The sequence below is a fragment of the Siniperca chuatsi genome, linkage group LG22 (assembly GCF_020085105.1).
Source record: "Siniperca chuatsi isolate FFG_IHB_CAS linkage group LG22, ASM2008510v1, whole genome shotgun sequence".
Lineage (NCBI taxonomy): Eukaryota > Metazoa > Chordata > Actinopteri > Centrarchiformes > Sinipercidae > Siniperca > Siniperca chuatsi.
In genome coordinates, this window is record NC_058063.1 from 7853657 (window position 1) to 7877634 (window position 23978).

Below are 23978 nucleotides of genomic sequence, written 5' to 3' on the forward strand. Positions count from 1 at the left end.
GTCTTTGTGGTAAACTTAGCTAACCAGCTGCTGCCTCCAGCTACATATTTACCGTACAGACACGAGAGTGGTATTGATCTTCCCATCTAACTCTCTGCAAGAAATCGAATAATTGTATTTCTCAAAATGTCTATTCCTTTAAGATGACATAAAATAATCCTCTCCTGTACACAACCACGTTTAAGCTGCTACAGTTGATCTTGTGCTCTGCTCCATCTGCTTCGTTCATAAACGATGATTTCTTTCTTAAAAGTTAGGCTGTTGTTTTCAAGCTTGTGTCCTGTTGGTTAAATAGAGTCAGCTGACTCCAGACTGGAGCCAGGCACGTATCATTGTTTACACTTGCTTAGTTTAGATGAATGTTTACATGCATGAAGAACAAAACATTGTGTGGCTGTTCACAAAGTAGGATTACATGTATACTGACATCGACACAAACATACATTTATAATTTTAATGGAATGCTCAAACATGGCAACATTAATGAAGATCTTTTTATTGGACTTTTCTCAGCCATTATAGCTAGAAAGTCTTAGGAGAAAACACAACAACAAAATGCAAGTGCATGCACGCTAAAATTCATCAGAAAAACAATTTATTTATTCAGATTTCTGTGCATGAAAACAATTATGTGGACAGATAAGATACATTAAACACACACACACACACATTTATCTGAAGTTTACACTTGGTTCTATTAAATATAATAGATACCTCTCCTTCATTTCATTGTCAGATACTGTATGGTATGAGTATGTATGGTGTATGTTTGGGTACTTTGCACATGGTATGTGTGTGTGTGTGTGTGTGTGTGTGTGTGTGTGTGTGTGTGTGTGTGTGTGTGTGACAGAGTGTGTGCAAACATACCAATTAAGACAACTGTCATTCTGCCTTTACTCTGAACCATAATGAACACAAGCATACAAGCAGACACACACACACACACAGTCATGCTAAAAGAAGCACAACAGCACTCGCAATCAAATCTTCAACTGAAAGTACGTAGAACTACGAATGTTCATTTTTTTGTAATGCAGCTTAAAAGACACAAGTACTGTTTGTGCAAGTATTTATATTTCTACTTTTTCTTTTTTTTCTTATTATGCTTAATCAATCACAGTCTGGGAGGCACTTTTGTATGTTTCTTCTTGTCACTAACCTCATCACCATTGTCTGTGAGGTAGTTCATGATAAAAGAATTTAGTCCCAAACAATTATGTAGACAAAAAATCCTGAAAGCACTGAGATAGAAATGCATGATGTTAAGAAACATTTTAGAAAAGACATCATTGTTTGTGGCAGAATGTCACCTCATCCGTCCTGTATGGAAAAAAGAAAATTATGTTTTCAATAATCTTTTAATATATTTTTTTTAACATTAGACTGGGGTGTAGTATGTGTGTGAATGTGGACATGTGTGTGTTTGGGAATATAGGTGGGAAGTATACATAAAAAAATTGACACAGGCAACATAAAGCACTGTCTAATAATAAACCACTGCTAAACATAATAGTAATAATAACTATAATAATTCAAGATTCAATTGCCTTGAACTTCCTGGTCTAAGCAGCTGACCATTTCAGAAACACATTACCTGTTGTCTGTGTGTATTCATTGTTTCACTGTCTGCCTGTATTGAGGTACATGTACAGTCTGTTTTTACAATGAGTTCCAGTGCAGTGCTATGTAGTATGTCTATGCAGGGTAATGAAGGGGATAAAAAACAATTACCATTGAATTCAGTCTGTGTTTTTATTGACGATAACAGTTAAACTGTCATTTTAACAACGAATGGTTTTATTAAACTAATTTGTTGATTTCATGCCTATTAAAAGAAGTTTTCTTTCCCTTTAAATTGGCTGTTTCTTTGTTTTTGTTTTTACGTGTCTTTGTCCGTAAAAACAGATGCACAGGACAGAAACACAGGTGGCAAAGCCATGGACAAAACTTGGTTGAATATTTTATACATTTAATAGAAATGGTCGTATTTGAATACAGAGGTTTATAAGCAACTTTGTGATACTTCATAAACATTTTCAACATTTGATTGCTGAACATACATTGCCATCTTGTGGACAAAACATGGAGTGTTAAATCTACTTTTTTACTTGTACGCCTATGGTGAAATGGGAGTGTAGATCTAACCATCTATTTATAAAATGTTTATAATAAAAATGGATTTATGTTTAGTCCAGCCCATCCAACACAGCAGTTCAAAGTATTGATACAGTATTCTGTGTGTGTGTGTGTGTCCCAGAGTTACACGTCAGTGCTCTCCCTTTCTTTGGTGTTCCCAGCTTCCCATTGGCTGCAGGAGCGCAGGTTGTGTTCAGGCGCCCTGACCTGACAAATAGGGATGCGGTATATTGCTAAACTGCCGGTCAGCAGCAACATCAGCGTGGCTGTCAGAGTAGCTGCCCAACTGCATGCTGGGAGACCAACCTAGGGAAAGAGAGGGTTTTTAATAATGAATAAGAGAGAGTGAAGTGAGTCAGACAGTTTGAGTGAGAACAAGCTCTGTACATCCATACAGACAGAGTTTTTAGCATTAGCCTACTCTTTCTGTTATGTTGAAGAAGGTATAAAAGATGTGAACCAGACATTTTGGGGGCTTCTTGTATGTTTTTTGCAGTAATAACTGCTTCCCTGTAACTCCTGTTTATGTGCAGTGTCTTATTTTTTTGCACAAGGGTGTGCCTAGAGAGTGCTCGGAACGAATCAACTAAATAAAATGGACCAGTCCTCTTGTGGAGTGACAGCCCAACTGCCTTTTATGTGAAACTGCTGTTTGATTGACCGATCTGAATTAAATATTTAACACCAGAGTGTTGAAAATCCTGCTTTTTTTGCCATGCAGAAATGCTTTTCACACCCCGAAGTAGTGTAGCAATACACTATATATGTATTTCAACTGGACATCACTGCTGAGCGTGGTTTCAAGTGCAGCAGACTTAAAACTTGATGTTTTTCTTCCGTAAAAACTTTTTCACCACCCTTTAACATCTCTAGTTCCCACCAATTGGAATACTCTACAGAGTATACAAAACAAAAAAGCTAAAACTGAGTCATCCTAGGCTTAAAAAAAATCAAAAGACAAATTAGAAAATTGCGTCTCAGTGTTGCTGCTTCATACAAACATTTTTTGAGGTGGGTACTTACAGTTCCCAACAGATTGCTCAGAGCGATGTCAGCATATGCAGAGAGGAAGGCTGCAGGTAGAGGAGAAGAGATTAGGCTAAATATATCCCCAACACACTCACTCTCTATCTTTCTCCAGGACCCTGGGACACAGTTTGGCTGCAGTTGGTCCTGATAGGAGACACACTAGAAGCTCCAATTAAGAACAATTTACCTAATGTGAGTCGATTAGCTGCCTGCCAAATTGGTCAGCACTAATGTTCATGGTGCTTCAGCTGCAAGAGCTTTCAGAAGTGTTGTGTGAGTGAGATAGCTTGTGTGCATAATTTTGTCAGTTTGTCTGTATCCATGTTTGAAAGCAGAGGTAGAGAGGGAGACAGAAAGGCTGAGTCTAAATAGATCAATTAAATCAAGCTTTGAATTGACAAAACGATTAACCACTTCTCTGCAATTACGGCCATTTGGCGCAGAGAAACACAGAGAAATTGCAGATGGAGTAAAAGCAATGGAAAGTAAACTGGATACATCCCTTGCACAGTACAAGGAGCAGGTTGAATAAGCTAATATGTTGCATTTTACCTATTAATTATTTTTAGTTTAAGCACATTTTTTTTTTAAATTTATCTGTAGTCATTTACTTCCTTAAGAAGGCATGATTCAGCATGTGACTGATTCAGGAGAGGAGTTAGTTCTTGATTTACTGAGAGGAGCAGTGATGTAGTATGTGGCATCTCAATGACGCCAAGGGTTCAGACAAATTATATAAAGTCACAACAAGCAGCTGACAGTCCCATGTAAACTGTCTGGGTTCTACTGTTTAGGCACTAAGAGAATGAGCCTTGTTTGATTGGCTCCAGTGCACTTCTGAAAAAGTTTCACAGACCAAGGGTCTTATGAAAAGGGTCAGTTAGACTGCAGCTTAAATGACACGGAGAGCACTGATAGTAAGTGAGTCAATGTTTATAGATTATAAAGTATGGAGCTGAATGTTTTGGTATGCGTAAAATCCACAGATAACAGCCATAGCAATGGGGCTGCATTGAGTCTGATTATTAAGTCTGAAAAAATTGAAAAACGCGTATAATCTAAAAGTAGTGCGGGCATTTAAATTCAATACTGTAATGCAATTAAGTTCAAAATTACCTGGGGTCTCATTTATAACCATTGCATATTCACAAAACCTGTAAACAAACTCTGACCCATGCGTACGCACATTTTGGAGACAGGGGAAATTGGCGACGCAGATGGTGAGATGGTGCATTGAAGCCAGATTGTATAATCATGCCTCTCACACATTTAATTTCACTTAACATCAAAGGTTAATTATAGTTCCACGTTATCATAAACATTCAAACGAGCAGTGTTATTTGCACTTGCGATTGTAGTGACCAATAAATATTCCTTAAGCGCCTTTCAATTGTAAAAGATACACGCCAACTCGGAAATTAAGTCCGCTCAGTATTTCATCAGCGCTGTTTCACCATCACATTCCTGGCGTCAGGCGCACAGAGCGCACTGAGACACCGAGATGGCTCACACACACACACACACACACACACACACACACACACACATGCACACACACACTCTGCCTTCTCACCTCGACTCACCAGGCACATCTTCACCACCTGCTCATATGGATTGTGTAAATTAGCAATGTCTGGAAATAAGCCAGTGCCAGCTCTCGCACAATCGCTACACTCCAGATCCTCATTTTCAGTTCTAATCATAACGCAGGCCAAGCGTAACAAAACCTATACAAAAAAATGTGTTCACCTGTCAAACTTCCACCTTCAAATGATATCCCAGGGTGGGTGATACTACTGATTGACGCGATCATTTTGCCAAGGTGTGAAGTAAGCAGTATGATTGCTGTAACTACTGCGGTGACACTCGTGCATAATGCTGCATGGTGGATGCGCTGGCACTGCAGAGGACAACGCGAAAGGAAGGATCAGGAGGGAACGAGTGTTCAGGGACCATGAAGATTTCCTGGCCCATGATGATGACTGGCTAATACGCCGATTTAGATTCCCTAGAACGTGCTCTTGGATCTATGTGCTGAACTGGGTCCAGCCAACATTAGACAAGTCTGTCTAATCCTATTATTGTCTATCTGATATGCACTGCTTTGCATTTGAGTGTTTCAGCACCATGGACAGAGACAACGAGAAAGACTTCATTTGTTTCAGCACCATGGACAGAGCATGTTGAAGCAGCTTGTTTGTTTCTGTCGCCCTCCGGTGGCTGAGTACAGTAACGACAAGAATAATGACTAGATTTGGATTTTTTTCCCCTTGAGTCTGTCTATTTTAACATTCCTGCAAAATACAAGTAAGGTTAACTCATCAAAAAGTAGATATTATTACAAATACTGAAAAGTATGTTCATGTGGTTCTTGTTTTTCTGCCAAAAAGCAAAAGTACACTACGCAGTATTTAAAAAAAAAAGGAAATGTTAAGTTAGAGCAAGTTCAAAATGATGGCTCCATTTTAGCTTGAAGTTGTGGGGCTTGAAGAAAGAGTGGGATGAGCATTCCTTGCAACGTTTCCCTTTTATTCTCTATGGAAAAAACACACGGTTTTCATATCATTACCAAAAGCAATCCCACACAAATCCTGAGTGGAACACAGGTTTTGATACAGGATTTGTGAAGTGCAAACGTTTTTGCAAGAGTAGTGGGACAACAACTAAACAGAAGAAGGATGAACAACATGCTATATGATATAAGAATGTAGGATAGTAGTTAAGTGTTGTCCATTCTTATGCTGACCCCAGTGTACACAGCAACATAAATAAAAAATGTGAAAACATTGTTGTTTTTTTGCTGGAAAATAACATTTAATAAATAACCTTCAAATAAATGCACTGTGTTTTACATCCTTTGTTCTTCAATTGTGTTTTACGTCATGTATTAGATCACTAACACTGTTATTATGCACTTTAAACAATGGACAATAACTGTGTCTGTGTGTGCGTGCGCTTATGTGTCACCGGTGGTGATGGCAAAGATGTGGATCCTCCAGCTGAAGGTGAAGAAGAGTCCTCCAACAGCCATGCAGCCCAGAGCTCCATTAAACCCCGACAGACCTGAGTACAGAGAATCATGACGCACCGCCATGGATAAACCTGCCACACCCACACACACACACACACACACACAGTGAGAGTTAAATCTTTACAAGTCTGATTACAAAAACCAATGAGTCACTGCTGTAGACAGATCTGGGAAACACGCACGCAGAAATACACGATCAAACACTGATATTTGTTTGTTGAATCTGCTGTACTAGAATTATCCATGTGGTGGTGCAAGACACAAACTGCATGGTTTACTTCAGATCAAATTATGTGTGTAACCTAATAAGGACATATGTTGTTTTTCCCTATCTATTTCCCCATATCTACATAGAAGGAATATGAATATCTGGTCCAACATGGAAGATGACGGTTTTGTTAATCCCTGCTGAAAACATTATTTGATTACAGGTCACAATAGCAAGATATTATTTTGGAGTCTTGTGTAACAGTGTTTACAGGATATGATGCACCACTAAGGAGGAGCTGAGATGTAATTTGTCTGCTTTGTCACTTGTATTTATGATTTTTCCACTTTGGAATGGTCATGTGATGATGGTGAGTATGGCTGGGTAGGGGAAGTGCTGACTGAGACCCTGCCTGTCTCCTCTCCAGTGAGCCTGAGTTACTGTACACTAAAATACATGCTTTTACGTTTAAAAAATACTTTTTCTCTAATTCTTTTACTGTAATGTTACATGAGAGAAAGAGAAAGCTTTGGTGGACCTCTAAGGAGACTTTTAACTTAATGACTTAATTGTCAGCTATTCCCCTTTTCATTTGCATAATAATGCTGTTCATTTTCACTTTTCCTAAAATGTAGTAAATAACATTTTAACAAGTCTTTACAATTCAACTTCAGTGTCAATATGTTTTTCTTTTTTTTTTTTTTGGTATTACATTTTGCTGAACATTTTTCAGTCCTGATTGCATCATCCAGTCTCTCCGTGGTACTGCGGCTGAGAATTGATGCGGTAGGTGGATGAACACCAGGTCAATGTCTCACCTCTGACTCACGTCCATACTAAACAAACATTACACTGTGAAGAAGAAGCTATATGCAGACTGCACAGGGGGCACACTGACCCAAATAAAACTCAGTGAGGCCAGAAGCACTGTCATTTTCTCTACTGGCCTTCAGCAGCAGCTGCACTGTGTCTTTCAAACCACACGTGAGGTAGATTAACAATAAAGTCACGATGACATCACAAGGACTAGGGCCACTGAGTCCAGCTGCAAAGGCCAACAAGCTTCATTTAGAATCAGCAAGCAGCAGCCTTACTTTGAACAAATTAAAACCAGTAAAAAGCTTTTGTTTTGGCCCTCTGGTTGAAGGTTTCAGGCATCTAGTAGTGAAATTGCAGTTTGCAATCATTTCAATACCGCTTGCCTCACCCTCCCCTTCCAAGCGTGTAGGAGAAATTACGGTGGCTGTGAAACTCGCGAAAAACGTGAAAGACCCTATCTAGAGCCAGTGATTGGTTTGTCCGTTCTGGGCTACTGTAGAAACATAGCGGTGCAACATGGTGGCTTCCGTGGAAGGGGACCCGCTCACTATGTAGATATAAATGGCTTATTCTGATTCTTAGAAAATGTGATGAAAACACAACGATTATGGTTTTCAGGCCATTATACGCTAATGGAAACATACCTATACTTAAATATTATATTCCATTTCTGCTCCTCCTAAATGTCACACACTGGACCTTTAATTATGTCATCTTGATGCAACGAAATCCTAAAGTGCATAAGAAATGAATGGAATCAAGCATTCATTCACATTTGTTTTTGTCGATTTTCTAGAAATTCAGTTAAAATTTGCAAATTAAGATGGAAACTTGACTAATGAGTAAATGTCAGAGATGCACTGGAATCAGCATTGCCAATTAATTGCACTTATGAGCGTTTCTGCTACGTGCTGCACACCAAGCTAGAAGGGACAACACTGCATCTGTGTGTGTGTATGTATGTACGCAGAGGCCATCAGTCCTGTAGCCCCACCCAGCGCAGCTGCCACTGCTCAGCTGTGGAAAGGAATGAGCTTTAAAACTGCTTACTGACTGTTTCATTGATATATACAGTACTTATGTTTTGGGGAGCATGAACCCTACAGCAGAAATAGTGTATTTTTACCTTCCTGAGTAAGAGTAATATCATAAAAAATGACTGAACAATGACTGACTGTGCAGAAGAGTGACCACCAGTAACCCACTATTTGCTGTAGCAGCTATATATAATTTACACACGTGCACTAAGATGAATGTGCTCCTGGAGGAGTGGGAAGGAATTATCCTTTGCTCAGTAGCCTGGTTGCATTTTCATACCACAGCTTTGTCATTAGCACTGTCACATTTTGGTTAGAAGAAGCCCTTTCAAACCCATTTAAAACTCTAAAATGACTAAAATGACAACAGTATAAATGTAAGTTATCATACATATTGTTAGCCATTGCTGCAGCAGCTCCACCCTGCAGCTTCCCTCTATTAATGCTGCAGGGTTTTTCAAAGAATTCATCTGCAGTAACAGTAAATTTTGGAAGCTCTTCTGCAGATAAATGTGATGCTGTGATTGATTTCCTTATTACCAGGCATTGTGGGCTGCGGTTTAGCAGTCTGGTCCTGAAGCAGACTGACCACACCCCAGTACTGCCTCCTCACTCGGTGTCTGCTGGGCTACTCTGCCATCCACTCCCTCTTTCCACTCTCTGTTTGTTTTTCCTCTTTCACAGCTACCCTCTTCTGCAGTCTGTCTTCAAACTCTATGGCTCCCTCTGCGCTCATCTTGCCTCTTCCTCATTCCACACTTCATTATCTTCCTCTCCATCTTCCTCTTCAATGTCACCATTTCCCCTTTGTTTCTCATTCACAGTATTTCCCTCATTCCCTTCCTTACTTCCTTCATAACACCCCTCTACTCCCCTTCTTTCCTCCCCACATAAGGGTGTCATTAAAGACTAATGGCAATGTGGGAGGGGGGGCCCCACAGGATACTAAAATTTTTACTGTTTTTCCCCTATGTGTGCGAAAGCATGTGTGTCTATGTATGTGTGTGTGTCACTCCCAGTGTGATGTTGTCTATGCTAATAGAATGAGTCAGAGAGCTCTTATCATATCAAACCCAATATCTCCTCTCCTCTTTTCCAGTTGCTGCCTGCATCGAACCACAGTGACTAGCTGCAGACTAAATGGAGGACAGTGTAATAGGTTGGAATGAACAACTGAAATGAACTGTACATAATGTCTTGTTTTTCCAGTGTTATGGCTAAATGGCTAACTTTGCATTTGGGCCTTTGCTCTTCATTCAGCAGGTGAAGCCATCATTCTGTCCTTTGATGCCTGGAAAACTGTTTGTGGATGCAGCTAAATGGATTGCTCTGTATGTGCGCTATACACTGTCCAGATATCAGCAGCATGAGTTGTAGAGGGATTGTTGCTGTCCATGCAATGTTTAAGTGTTCTACTACTTTGTGTGTGTGATTAGTCTCTATTTCCACCAACATTTCTCCAACTATTTCTCCAATCCGTTTTCTTTGTGAATGCTTCTAGTGCTTCCAATCATGTCTGCTAGGAATTTTATGTTTGCGCTTTATCCTTCTAAGATTACTGTTAGGTGAATGAATTTCTTTTCTCTTTTTAGAAGTTAAATCCTCGCTGTATAAATCCTCTATTTAACCTACTGTACAGAAAGTGGAGTATGTAAAGATGGTATTTTAAATAACAAGGCTAAGAGTCAACAGCCATGTAATGGCTCTTTGAGGCTGTACTAAGGCACAGTGGTACTTTAAACTAAATGCTAGCAGCATGCTAACATGGTCGCAACAAAAATGCTAACATGACAAAGTTTAGCGGGTAATGTTTACCATGGTCACCTTCTTAGTTTAGTGTGTTAGCCTACTAACATTTGCTAATTTTGTCTTGACGATGGCACGAGATGAAAAGTCAGGGGATCTCCAAAGTCAGTGGGATTCATCCTCTATGAATATCTGTACAGTCCATCCAGTAGTTGTTGAGATATTTCAACAATATTTGGGACCAAAGTGGTGGACAGACTGATGAAACGACAGAACGGCATAGCCATCCCTAGAGCCACGCCACTAGCATGGCTAGCATGGTTTCCTCCGCACTCCTGCTACATGTTGGTTTACATGTCACTCAGCAACAGTGAACAAAACAATTGTGCGCGCAGCTCGAGAGCGCATGCCAAAGCTTTTGGCCTTTCTGAGTCCTCTACGCGCCATGCACAGTTGATCACTCACAGGTGTACAACATAGGTAAAACATAGTTTGGTGAAATCACACAATCACTGATGCACATGTTAAATATACACCAGCGTGTTACTGCTGTTGATAAACACATCTGGACTGGTGTTTTTCAGAGAAATACATAGTGTTCATTGTGTCAAGTGTGCATGCATTTGCATACAAATAGGCTAGTACAGGCACAGTCTCATTTTCCAGATCAGCAACACTGACCATTAGTTCCACCTACCCTCCCAACCTGGTTACCCCCCCCCCCCCCCATGTCAATTATTCTCCTATAACCAGAATGCAGCAGGAGGTGGATGCTCTGTCCTACATACAGCCCCTGGTGTCCTCCTCCGGAAACCCCTTATGGGGATAGTTTACACCACAATGCTTTGAGTGATAGCTCTAAATATGGCCTCATACTGTGCCTGTCCCAGGCGAACTTCATGTCTCTTTCCTCTCTCAGTCTGACCCATGCTACTGTATCTGTCCGTCATTCTCGCTCTTTCTGACAGACAACGTAGGCATTAAGAGGTGATGATTAAGAGGCTAATTGCTCATAGAGAGCCACAGTGATTTCTGTCGTCAGAGAGCCACACATCTCTAAACATCCACTGTCTGCCTGCTTTTGGTCTGTCACCTCAGCTTTATCCTTGAAAAAAATGATTAAACTGATGACAACAGCACCACAGCTGGAGATGAATGAGGAGGTGACGACAGCAATGATACTTAAGTCGAAAGCTATTCTGATGGTGGTGAATGGAAACAATTATCATCATGGTGAACATAATGGTGATGTCAGTGAAAATGAGATTAATAATGGTAATAATGATGGAAATAAGAAATGAATGAAGATGATGATAGTAAAGGTAAGGATAGAGCTAAGGATGAAGAGGATGATGATGATAACTGACGGTTCACTTTTACAAGAGAAAAGGATTTGAGGTTGCGGGATAACCTATGAATTTGGCACAAATATCTGCTGCAAGTTTGGCTGGAGTTGCTGGAGTGTAAACGTCCCTAAGACAAATAAAGAGCAAGACAGAGTTGCTAACGTTACTCTAAACTCTAGCACCTTGGCTCCCACACTAAGGATGTTCCAGTCCTAAACCACAAAATAAGTTAGCTAATGACATGCTGCTTGCCTTTGGAAATAATGCTAGGTTACTATTGTAGGTAGTTAGCTAGTTAGCTGGACATGCTAATGTTTGCAGCTTACATTAGAGAAGATAAACAGTTGAATTCATTCCTTACACTTTTGTTCTTGTGTTTTTGGTTTTGGAAAAGTGATAAAAAAGACGCTCCCTTTCAAACTCTTGCACTGAGTACACTGTGTATGTCTTACCAGCACCCCAAGGACACCATTTGTGTTCGGCGCAGTTAATTATCAATGAGAATGGTGATGATAATGACATCTCACACACACACACACACACACACACACACACACACACTCCCACCTTTTCCTTCCTGAAACCAAACCAGGGTATCTTTACACTCAGCATTTTGTAGGCACTGAAGGATAATGAATGCATAGCAGCAGTGGAGAGAATGATGCAAGTGAAAAGAATGATAAGAGGTGTTGCTGATAAGGAGAAAGCATTAAAGGAGATGTTGAGAGAAGTAGAAAGTGGAAAAGGGCTGTTCATGGAGGGGAGGTAGGACAGAAGAAGAAATACAGAGTCAGGGGCACAAATTGTTGTCTGAAGTGCTAAAGAGGACAGTGTCAATTCAATACACACAGGCACACACAAATTTTCAGACCTCTTGATGATTTAGGGAGTCCTCTTTTCTTCTCTGGTGCCTTTATTAGCATCTTTCTCTTTTGTTGCTTCTCTCTCTGGCACTACTTTTTCTCTTCACTCAATTTATGCCCCCCTGCTTTTTTCCTTCTCTTTATCCTACGTTTTCTCCTCTCTATCTCCATCTGACACTTTTTTCTTTGTCTCCTGACACTGATCCTTCTTTTCCCCTCTGGGTCTCTGTCAGGCAGGATTAAGTTTTGAATCTGACCTTGTAGCACTTATTCAAACTCTTTACTCTCTCACTGTGTGCTGCAGCTTCATTTGTTTCTGTGCGTGGGTGCGTGTGAGAGCATTTACATTTATTCATGGCAGCTGGTTCACCAAACTCCACGGTAAAAGATGCATCTAACAACACCAAAAGTCCAGATTCTGTTTATGATAACAGCAACAAAAGTCACAATAACAAACTTTTTCATCACATTCTTCCAAACAAAGTTTCAAAGTACCTAACAACAAGAAAAGTAACACTAATGAGAGTAACAATATAATAAGCAAGGAAAAACAAAGAATAAAGATAGTTAAAGTACTATTCAAATGAGAATAAACAGAGGCAAACAAAGAACCAAGCATGAAATTCCCCTTATATAGAACAATTTTTAAGAGGAGATTTGAAAGCTGGCATGGGCTTAGTTAATATGAGATGCCAAGGCAAGGAACCTGAAAGCTGAAGGGCCTGAACAGAGAAAACCTTGTTAAAATGACCACATCAGAATGACTCCTGCCTGAGGATCTCAAGCTGCACTGTGCATCACAGAGGACTCACATACTGTATCTAAAATGTAGTTGCAAAGCCTTAAAGGATAAGGTTGGTATTATTCCATATTTTTGTTATTGCCAACAAATCCCACAAAAAGTCTCTCATTTGAATTTCCCTACTGTCTGTGGCACTCAGCTCCAAGCCCATTTATTCCTACTGAAGACGTAGATCTTAAAAATACTATCACAATTATATTGTTTCATTTAAATAAAAGGCTAATTAATTTCCTGAAACAGCTGGGCACTGTAGTTTTTAGCAAATGTTACTAAAACAGGATTAAATAGTGCATTTGTTGGGGACTATTTTCAGCTGCGGATTAATACACATTTGGTGCTCTAGTGAGTATTTACAGCAAGACTGTGTATGTGTGATTGACTCCAAATCAACTACAGTGCCCATGTTTATCGTAATGAGGGAACATGTCACCCAGCACAATAGTGTGGCTCATTAATGTGTTTTTAGTAATTAGACAACAATGGAACTCTAAGGTACAGAGGAATAAGCTATATCAGGTTTTGGATACACAGACAATACTTAGTAGGTTCAATTAATTATTGGTTTTGGTCTTTTTATGGGATTTGTTGCCAATAAAAAATGTATCACAAGCTTTATCATCCAGACATTCATAGTAAGAGTAACAAAATCAATACTTACACTCAACCTGAAACCAGAATAGAGGAGCAAGACTTAAAGTATGTTTGTGCCCCCTAAAATGTCAGACCTTGACTTTACTGACTTGTATCTGTGCAAAGTTTGTCAGTACAGAGAGTTTGCACTAAGTTAGCATAGTGAGTGAAGTTTTTACAGCAAACATGGTAGAGTGTGCAGTTTTTGGATGCAACCTGGACCCTGGAGCTTCCTTCAACTATCTACTAACATTACGTAATAACAATGTGAACACACTGTAACATCGTAGCAGATATTATTGTATGTTTCACAACCACTAATGCTGTGTCAGCCACTGCCAGTTACAAGCTGAAAAGCTAACAAACAACATAAACAAATAAAAGATGCTAACTACACTTACCATTCTGATATGTCTGCTAGTCACCGATTTTGGTACCCAATAGACTCCTCCTCTGAGCCTGACTGAAGCTCAAACATGTATGGCTGAATTGCTCCTATGTTTCCTCTAACTCTAAGCCATCTTGACCTGTACCACTCTCTCACCCACATCCATGCTCTCACCGGCACTGGTCAACCTAACAGGCAGCGGTGGTGGTCAACCTAACACACAGCGGTGGTGGGCGGGGCATTCACAGATCCAGAATTTCTCAATGAGGGAGAAAGAGCAGATGAGCTTCCAGTTTTTATACTTTTTATGTGGGATAACACTGTTAAACAAAATATTAATCATAGCAGAGTATTTTTACATACTTTAAAATGTGCCTGGAGGGGAACTTTAATGTAATATGCCCTTGTCCCTTGGAATTAGTTAAAAGACTAACGGCAGCATTTTAGATTTGGGGAAGATAAAAGATTGTCTCTGGTGGAGCCCTGAATAACAAGCGTCCAAATGAAAGAAATCAAAGCATGATTGACTTTTTCAAGATCAATGAAGGCTACATATGGTTGAAGGATACTTAATTTTGGCTAAAATCCTGAGGTGGATAAAACCAAACTCACTGGAGAAAACATGGAAAAACAGGATTGTAAAATGAAAGGGGAAGGAAGGAAGAGAGAATGTACAAGTGACAGAAATAGACCCTGTTTGCTATGTTGCTCTTATGCAGTTAGCTGCTAGCAGGCTGTTTACTCTCGGCTCTGTTGCCTACACAATCTCATTACAGTCACATCACTTTGATTATATTCTTGTTACACAGTTGTTTTTTATTGCAGCAGTGTGTGTGTATGTGTGTGTGTACCTGCCACTGTTAGCATGTGTCCACGGGTTTGTGCAAATGTGTGTATGTACGAGCCCACTCCTCTGTTTTTTAAAGAATGACTCATAGTTACAAACACACACACACACACACACACACACACACAAACACACACACACACAACAAAGTATTTTAGGACACTGTATTGTACTTATAGCAGCAGACGGAAGCTGAAGTCTTTTAAACTCCTGGCATTTCTAATTCTCTCGCTCTCTTTCCCTGAATAGAGTCACAGTGAGGCAGATGTAAAAAGCACACACAGCCACAGGCCTGTGTGTTTGTATGTAAGCCAGTGGTTATCAGTGCCCCAGCTAATTGCTCTGTGTCTTTTGGAGCTGAGCAACTGCCTGTCTTATAGTTTCATATTCATATGCTCTGCTGACATTCTGTCTTATTGCCAGAGGGATTCATAAACCTTACCCGACTTTAAGCTTGTTAAAATGTACTGTAATTCAACATTTGCCATGCAGGGAGTGAGGCCTGCCATTTATTTGAGGTCCTGATTGATGGTTTAATAAATGGAAGGTTTATACTGTTGCCTAAGACTGTGACTGAAGATAATGTATGGATTTCCAAGTTGGAGAACTCTCAAGAGACCGATTAAAAGATGGGGGTGCTGGCGCCCCTGTGATTAAGGGGTTGAGATGCCGACCATGAACTGTAACATCCCCGGTTCGAGTTCTGTTGGGGACCCTAGTTGCATTTCTCTCTCTCTCTTGGTTCCTGTTGTCTCTCTGACTTTAAGCTTAGTATGGGTCAAGTTCTAAAAATGCTGGATCCTACCTCCACATAATGCGCCCAATGCCATTGTTTTGTTCAGTCCTTCCTGCGTGGTAAATACAAACGCCAACAGTTTGTTTGACAGGCATTTTGTTATAAATGTTGTTTCTGAGCCCAAGCTAAGATAACCCTGATGATATCATTAGGTGTTGAAAATGTGTGGTGCCCACTGAAATCGCACTGTGAAACTTCAACCCTGATCAGTTCAACTTAAAAAACACCAACCATAGCCTGGTATGAGGTCAGGGTTGCAATCTGTGTCAAACTCTGTGAAAATGTGGAACACAGAATTGAAGCTTTTCTGCTTCTAATGTTACAAGGAGTTGGCTTGTATTACATCACTATCTACAGTACAGTGTGACCTACAAAAGAATACAATAATATTCCTACTTTACTAACTCTCCCACTCCTCCCACACAGACATACAAACACACAGATGGAGACTCACCAGCCAACGTTCCAACCGCTGATCCCAGCAGAGCATGGACGGCCAGCAGGGGGGAGTAGAGCAGAACTGCTCCCAGGATGAGGAGGGAGGGCCCCAGAGCTCCACAGGCAAAGATCTGACCCACACCAAGAAGGATGCCATGCATTACCTGGACAAGAGAGAGAAGTTAGAGGAGGATTTTTACACTATGTAGCATATTGCAAATGATTATCCACACAATTTATATACAAGTATAACATTCCAAGAGCAGAAACACTCACAAAAACATGACAAAATGTGTGGAATCTATTCAGCGGCTCTCTTCCCAGTCAAAATTAGCCATTTCTTTCTTCACCCAGTTAAACACTTGAATACACACTCATACACACACATATGCTGCATTCCCAACAGTCAGTGAGAGAGTCAGAGAGTTTCCATGGCGACGTGATGGGCGCACCTGCCTGTCGCTGATATTTACAAGTCATAAATGGTCTTTAATTATATTGTTGCCACACAATTCTTTGTGCGTGCATGCATGCTTCTGTGTGTGTAGATGTGTGTGTGTGTGTGTGTCTTTGTGTGTAGAAAGATTAAGTACGCTGTCGTGGTAGTGCAGCCAGAGCGCCATCCTCAGCAGAGTGAAAGCTGAGGACATTAAATATAAATAGGACCGACGTCATCATCATCTCTGGAGATAACCAGAGGAAAGACGAGAGGAGGAGAGACGGAAGGAGGAAATGGAGATGGGTGAAAGAAAAGGAAGGAGGAGAGCAATAGAAAAATGGGATGAAAAGAGGAAAAATAGAAGGGGAGGAGGAGGAAAGAGGGAGGAGAGGTGAATGAGGGGATGAGAATGTTTTACATCAAAAAATATATGACTTTATTGTGCTGCCCTTGAAAATATGGTTACATGTACTAGGAAGGAGAACAAAGGAGGATGAAAAAGACAGAGGCGATTGAAAAAGTGATGAAGAAAGATGTGGGAGAAGGAGGAAGGAGATTTGCATGGCAGAGCAGAGAAACGGATAGAGACTGGGGAGACGGGAAGCAGCGAGATGAAAAGAAGAATTTAGAGGTTTCAGATCTCGCAAGTAATAAACCAAAGGGAATTTATGAAATGAAAGGGACAGCATTTATAAGGCGAGAGACAGACAGATGGACAGAAAGAGGAAGTGAAATGATTTGAGTTGAATATTAAAAAGAAAGGATATTAGATTGAAAGAGTTAAGAGAAAAAGAGAGAGAAAGCATGGGACATAGGAAGAAACAGAGAGAGAAAGAGAGTTGGAGCAGCTGAAACTTGTAGAAAGTAATTCTGTAGAGTGAGGGACATACTGTGCCACAGGGCGTGATGCTTGTTAAAAGAATCGTTTGTAAATCTTGACTCTATATTCAGGACACCTAACAGCGCTGAGAGGGTTTAGTCGGCATAGCTAATCTAGTTTTCACAGTCAGTTTCCAGATCATCGTGTGCAGAAATACACTGATATACAATATTCTTCTCCACTCCTCGCTCTTACTGTGCATTTAAAACAAACAAACGCCTTGTGGTAAATAAATCCAACAACTTTAATCAGTGTTTATGACAGTGGGTTTATCAAATCTTTCCCCCCTGAAAACAGCTGCCTGCAGTATCTGGAAATGAGGTTGATGAGAGCGGGCCAAACAGTAAAGTTGTGGGCCATAAAACCAAAACAATTAGCTGAATAACTCTAAATTGCGTAGAACTGAGAGTAACTGGAGAGTTGGGTGAGAGAGTTCTCTGTGGGTTCATCACTATGACTGACTTCTTCCACATTACACTTATTTGACCCATTGTTACTGTCACATGAAAATATTGATTGGTGCAGCTTTAAATGATCTCATTGTGTACTGGATATAATACAATATTATGCGTTATGCTGCTAAAATATGGAATTTCTACAGTGAAGATCTTGTATATTTAGAGTATTTAGTGTTTATTTATATATGTGTATGTCTGTATAAGTTTAAAGGTATTTGTATAGTTATCTGCATGTTTTGTTGTCCATATAATCAGCACATAGTGTCAAACTGTAAATTGTCAATACATATACACAAATGCTAACAAGTAATCTTTATGTGCATTCATTACATATGGAAGAAGATAGAGCTTTTCTGATTTGGATCACATAATCTGCTCTGCCTGTTTCCAAACAAAAGCATGGAGATTAAAATTCAGTCGCTCTTCAAGCACTGAAATGCCAGCTGGCTCACAGAGATCAAAAGCCGACTCCAGCAGCTGGCGAGAGTCTGGATTCTTTTGCCAAAGTCTCGTGAGAAGCAGCTCAAGGCAACTGCATTTAATTAAAATTCAGTGGTCGAAGCAAACTATTTATTTTCTTTACAAGGTGTCCTGTGCAACAGCTTGCATTCTAATGAAGTAGACTTTCAGTAGCATTTCTCCCTGCCTATAAAAGGTAACAGCAGCTATAAAATCTCCCTACTTATCCTTCCTAAGAAACTTTACTGACACTGATAGAATATTTCAACCTGTACTACCATGTCCATTACAAGTTTGGAATATTATGAACAATCTCAGACCACGGAAACTGAACAAAATAACAAACACTTTATCTTGGATGCAACAGCTTCACCTCCACTATGAGTTTCAATCACCAAGAATTGTTAATTAAAACAGTTTGGGGTGATTATAATTTCTGAACAGGAGCTCCAGCAGCGACTGTTGCTAAGTAACTGGTGAGTCATAGCTGGCTGATCTTATACATATTGTGCTCCTATCAGTTACCTCACCAGGCTGCAACGTGGCAGACGCACATAGGATAACTTGGTTTTTGTCTTTTTAAATCTTCATCATATATCCTGTCACTTCTAATAGTTCCCTTTGAGACTACTAATGATCTGCACCCGTTTTCATGATCATGTGACTTGATGGGCTGTCTCTGTTCAAATATCACTGCAAATGTTGCAGATAACCTCATGATGAAATGCTGATGAAGAAAAAAAATGCAAAATTGAGCCTCGAAGTGTTCTTTCTTTCCCATCTGAGCAAAAATTAGAGAGAACTAATAGAAACACTTATTGTTATCATTGCTTGTTGTAATAACCATTAACCACAAATTATTTACATCAGTTAAGACATTATTTTAAAAATAGTTTATAAGCTTTTAAATCCATAATCTGACAAATTCCCAAACTCAGATGCTGGTGAGATTTTGGTGTGATTATATTTACCATACACGGAATGGAATATATTATCATGTAAATGTGAATATGAAAGTAGTAGTGGCATAAACTGCGCTCATAAACAGCTTAATCCAAATACGGTTTCATGTAGAATAAGACACGTTCAATCGAGTTTGAAACCTCTGGCTACTTGGCTGAAGAAGTAAAAGTTTTTCAGACATCTACAGTATGTTACATGTTTAACTTTGTTTCAACAGCATTTCACTAAAATTACGGACCAGCAGTTATTCTGTATCTAACCAGCCCAGATAGTGGAGGAATAGCCTGTAAGTGCATTTACTCCAGTACTGTACTTAAGTACACATTTGAGGAACTTTTTTAATTGACTATATCTATTTCATGCCACTTATACAGCGCTACAATTCTTTTTACTCCACTACATTCATTTGTCAGTTATAGTTACTAGTTACTTTACAAAGTAAGGCTTTACATGCAAACAATATGACAAGCTTCTTAACACTCACATGGGACATTTTCCCACATTGAAGATTTTAACTTTTGGTACATGAAGTACATTTAGGTAATAATTATTAAGGGCTTTTACTTGTAATGGCGTATTTTTAAAGTACAGTATTGCTACTTATACCTAAGTAAAAGATTTGAAGACTTCCTTCACCACTGGTAGGTTTTGTGTCGTTTTTTTCACTTTAGTTTTCTCTCTGAGTGTTGGGACATGCTGGATGGGCACGTTGATTATGTGTGTTTAAAGAGTATGAATATAGATGAATGTATGTATATATATAGAGGATAAACATAGATTATGCATGTAGAAAGAGGATTAACATAGAGGTTGATTATGGATGTACAAAGAAGATGTACATAGAGATTATGTACAGTATTTTGTATACAAACATAAAATACAAACTATAACTTATGGTGAAAACCATATAACCCATCCATGCTGTCAGCAGAGGTTCTTTGGAAAAGTTTTTCTGATGAGGAAGTGAACCAAGCTCCAAGATCTGAGAGACAATCATGATTTGAGAGTGGGCTTTTGAACAGCAACCTCCCAGCTTCTGTATAATTTAACTTGACCTATGCACAAACATTTAATCCATGTTGAATCGCCTTACCTCAGCTGCAATGAGCTCGGTTCCATTGGGCTCCAACGCCCTCGCTGGCTTAGCTAGGTGGTGCGGGAAATAGGGGTTGTGTGGGCCGGTACAAAGGAGGTAGAGGACAATAGTGATGTTGAAGGGAAATACAGTAACAGGCAAGTCCCAGCGGTCCAACACGGAGGAGAGACCACTGTACAGAAAGACACTGGAGAATAGGAGGGGGGTGAGAGAGTGGAGGTGCTGATCATTTTTAATTAAATGGACCTCGTGTACACGTTGCAATGAACGGTATACATGCTTTTTGCAGACACGTGTAATGTTCATAGTCACACTAAATGCAGAGCCTTTCCAAAATGACTTAACTGTAGCATCCATTTCTCACATTCTGTACGTTGTGAGTGAAGTGGAGGCACTCCTGATATATGCCATTGGATGTTGTGGTGAGAGGAGGGCCATTGGCATATCTTCTTTAGCTTTCAGTCTGGAAATGTGTGTAAAAAGTCTTTGCTGGTTCATTGACATTAGCAATAGTGTCTTTTGGTTCCCTTGGAGACAGGAGGGATTTCTACTGTTTCTCACAGTGACTCACAACTGCTGTGGCAGAAAAATCTGCTAAACTCGTAAAAATAAGATTAATTATATGTTTAAATATGATACATTTTTCAATCAAGATAAATAGGGTTACAACTAGCAATTACTTACATTATCAAATAGTCTGTTGATTAGTTTCTCGATTAATTGTTTTTCCTATAAAGTGTCCAAACATATTGAAAATATTCATTATAATTTCACAGAGCCCAGTGTGTCATATTCAGATTGTTTTATCTGACAAACAGTCCAACACCCTATTCCTACACCATGACTGTTGAACTACAGTACGAGCAGCATGTGTGTGTGTGTGTGTGTGTGTGTGTGCATGTGTCTTACCATGTAGCTGACCCCAAGCAGACAGGCAGCAGCAGCCACCAGTACCAGTCTCCAGCCGAGCTGAACACTCCCATCAGCAGAGACACCAACATGCCGTTAAAACCATGGAGACCTCCTGATACCTCAGCACTACACACACACACACACACACACACACACACACACACACACACACACACAGAACAGGAAGATTCACATATAACAATACGTCTTGCATTTTCTATTTTGAAGACAATAGAAGAAAACATTTCTGTACTACAGTGATGTGCAGTAAGATCATAAAACTTATCCAAACACACATTAGCGTAGCTTTTAATGGGTCCTCATGAAACAAACTGTACAGTTTTAATGAGCAGAGGCCCCAGGGTGACACTAAATTTATTCAACATGTCAGACCTAATAGCATTAGCATCCCCAGTTCAGCTGGAATTATTTTTAAAACCTTAAAACAAGGTTGCGTATTAGCATATTATAATGTGCGTGGCATAAATATTGGGACAGGAACTAAAATAAGAATCGCTAGGCAGTGGGTGTGGGTGAACGCAGGGCTATCAGTCATGGAGCTGTTGTTCTCATGAATTTTAAGTAGAACCCTCAATCAACTTTAGTCATAAGGTTGAGGAAATTACAGGCTTGTGTTACAGGGTCGGCTTCCAAGCTACAGACAGGTTTTTATTGAGGCATTGATTATTTAAAAGGGACTTTTTTTCTGTTGTGTGGTTTTAAAATACCCAGATCATTAAATATGTACATACAAATGTGCATGTTTTGTGAGCTTCTACTATTTGTGTGCATGTTTCTATATATATTCATATCATTCCACCTGTCTTGTCCTGTGATAACAGCTGTTAGCGTAGAGGCCAGTACACCCAGAGTTCCTAGGAGGCCCTGCCAAGGGGACGCCCAGTACAGTGCAGCCAGGATGAGAGCACCACTCAGCGGGTTGTTGGCTAGAATCACCCTGGTCACCCCTCTCAGGCTCCACACCGCCAGCTGCAGCACAAACAACTTGTCTGAGGACACAGAAAGAAAACATTTTGCACATTTTCCTTGAAACCTTTTGGGGAAATTAATATTTACTAATTTTTCTCAAAAAAAAAAGAACTAAAGAGGAACTAAAGAGGCAAACTGCAGCACAAAACTTATTTCTCAGTTGGATTTCTTGATGCCAATACAGGGTTTTATAAAAGAATCAAGATGGGAGTTTAATGATGTTATGATTTATGTTGGAGGAAGAGTGCAGCAGCATTCACCGTGGGAGCTGTGTGATGATTACATCTGCATATTTTAATGGCAGTGTAAGCATTTCAGGCTCATTTATTTATGATTATGGCAGTTTAACACATTCCAAGTGCTTGGGAACCTTACACTTTTTGAAAAGTTTTGTAATTAATCACATTATGAGAAGACTCAAACTTGATGAATTATGCATTTCCCAAGCACATTTTATAAAGGTCATACAATACATACTTGTGTTCAAGATTAGAAGTAAGAAAACATAGGATGTAGCAATGTATTGTTTATTGAGTTTTCTTACCCTGCATGCACTTATCCAAGTGCTCCATGTCCCCAGTGCACAACAGCAGAATGTTAAACACATGCCGACTGAGGCTGGCACGACTCCTGCTGGCCTCTTCCACCTCCATTTTGGTATCCATCCACATCCCTGCAGCAGCTGGACCACACCACTTTACTTTGTTGCTTCTTTTTGTTCTTTTCGCTCCTCTGCTTGTTCTCCTGTTGCTTCGTTCTACCCTTCCTTCTCAGTCATCCCTTCTCCCCTGTTCCTCCTCTCCCTCTTTCCTCTCCGGTGAGGGTTAAGGGGATGACTTATAAACTGGTGGACCGGGTAACATATTCATTCAGCTTTCGACCGGCCGTACCAGAGAAGAACAAAGTCCAACACTGTTCACACTGGTCACTGGTCCCTTCCTCCTGCTCTATTTTCACATTTCACAATCACCTCATTCCTCTGTACTCTCTTTCTCTTTGTCTTCCAGCTCCACTGTGACATCTCTTCACCTACTGTTTGTCCAATTAAACTAGTCATCTACTTTTTATTGCAGCGTGCACATCAATGTTTGTCTTTCCTTCGTTTGTAAAGCCATAAGTGGGCGTTGCGTTATCTCAAGTTTTTCCAAAAGGTGTAATAAATAACCCAGATATCTCTGCTGCTTTGCCTTCATTGAGAAAACAGATGCAATATTGTTGACACCAGATTCTTCTATAACTTCCCAGAGGCACTTATTTTCCTTTTGACTTTCTGTTGACATCCGTTTTAACAAGCTCCTCACATTGTTTCTGCCTTCAAAGGATTTTTTCCCTTCTATTTTGTTTCTGCTTTAAGCACACAGTTGAGAGCAGTTGAGAGCACTTGGAGTTCAGAAAAAGTGTGTGTGGGTCTTTTATGTGCATGCATTTCTGCAAAACTACCTGTTGTTGTCACCTTTTTCCAGTTTTGGACTGACACCTAACTCACTCAATGACCTGAATAACAGAAAAATGCTTTGATTTCACTTCCACTTGAGAAACACAACAATGTGACTTCTGAGAAGTGTGTGCATCTGTGTGTGAGCATGTACTTGTGTGTTTACATGTATGGTCATTGGTGCACATCCATTAGCAGGCTCAAAGTGCAGCAAGTGAAGGCAATAACAG

General features: G+C 39.9%; 1 protein-coding gene across 1 annotated transcript; it reads right to left on the reverse strand.

Annotated features, from left to right (window-relative positions):
• Window positions 1-774: 774 nt before the first annotated feature.
• si:dkey-183c6.7 (urea transporter 2) lies at window positions 775-23576 on the reverse strand. Its single transcript, XM_044184716.1, has 8 exons — window positions 22858-23576; window positions 22144-22333; window positions 21321-21449; window positions 20409-20598; window positions 16133-16280; window positions 6133-6267; window positions 3160-3209; window positions 775-2442 (listed from the first exon to the last, which is right to left on the reverse strand). Exons 1-8 carry the CDS (start codon window positions 22982-22984, stop codon window positions 2260-2262), a joined length of 1152 nt encoding a protein of 383 aa, XP_044040651.1. The 5' UTR covers window positions 22985-23576; the 3' UTR covers window positions 775-2259.
• Between the last annotated feature and the right edge of the window lie 402 nt (window positions 23577-23978).

Bases quoted from the DNA above. Each gene is read 5' to 3' on its own strand.
- si:dkey-183c6.7 (XM_044184716.1), bottom strand. From the start codon at position 22,984: ATGTGGATGGATACCAAAATGGAGGTGGAAGAGGCCAGCAGGAGTCGT. The intron at 22,334-22,857 runs GTAAGAAAACTC...CTGTGTCCTCAG, and splicing joins CTTGGATAAGTGCATGCAGG to ACAAGTTGTTTGTGCTGCAG. The intron at 20,599-21,320 runs GTAAGACACATG...CCTATTCTCCAG, and splicing joins TGCTTGGGGTCAGCTACATG to TGTCTTTCTGTACAGTGGTC.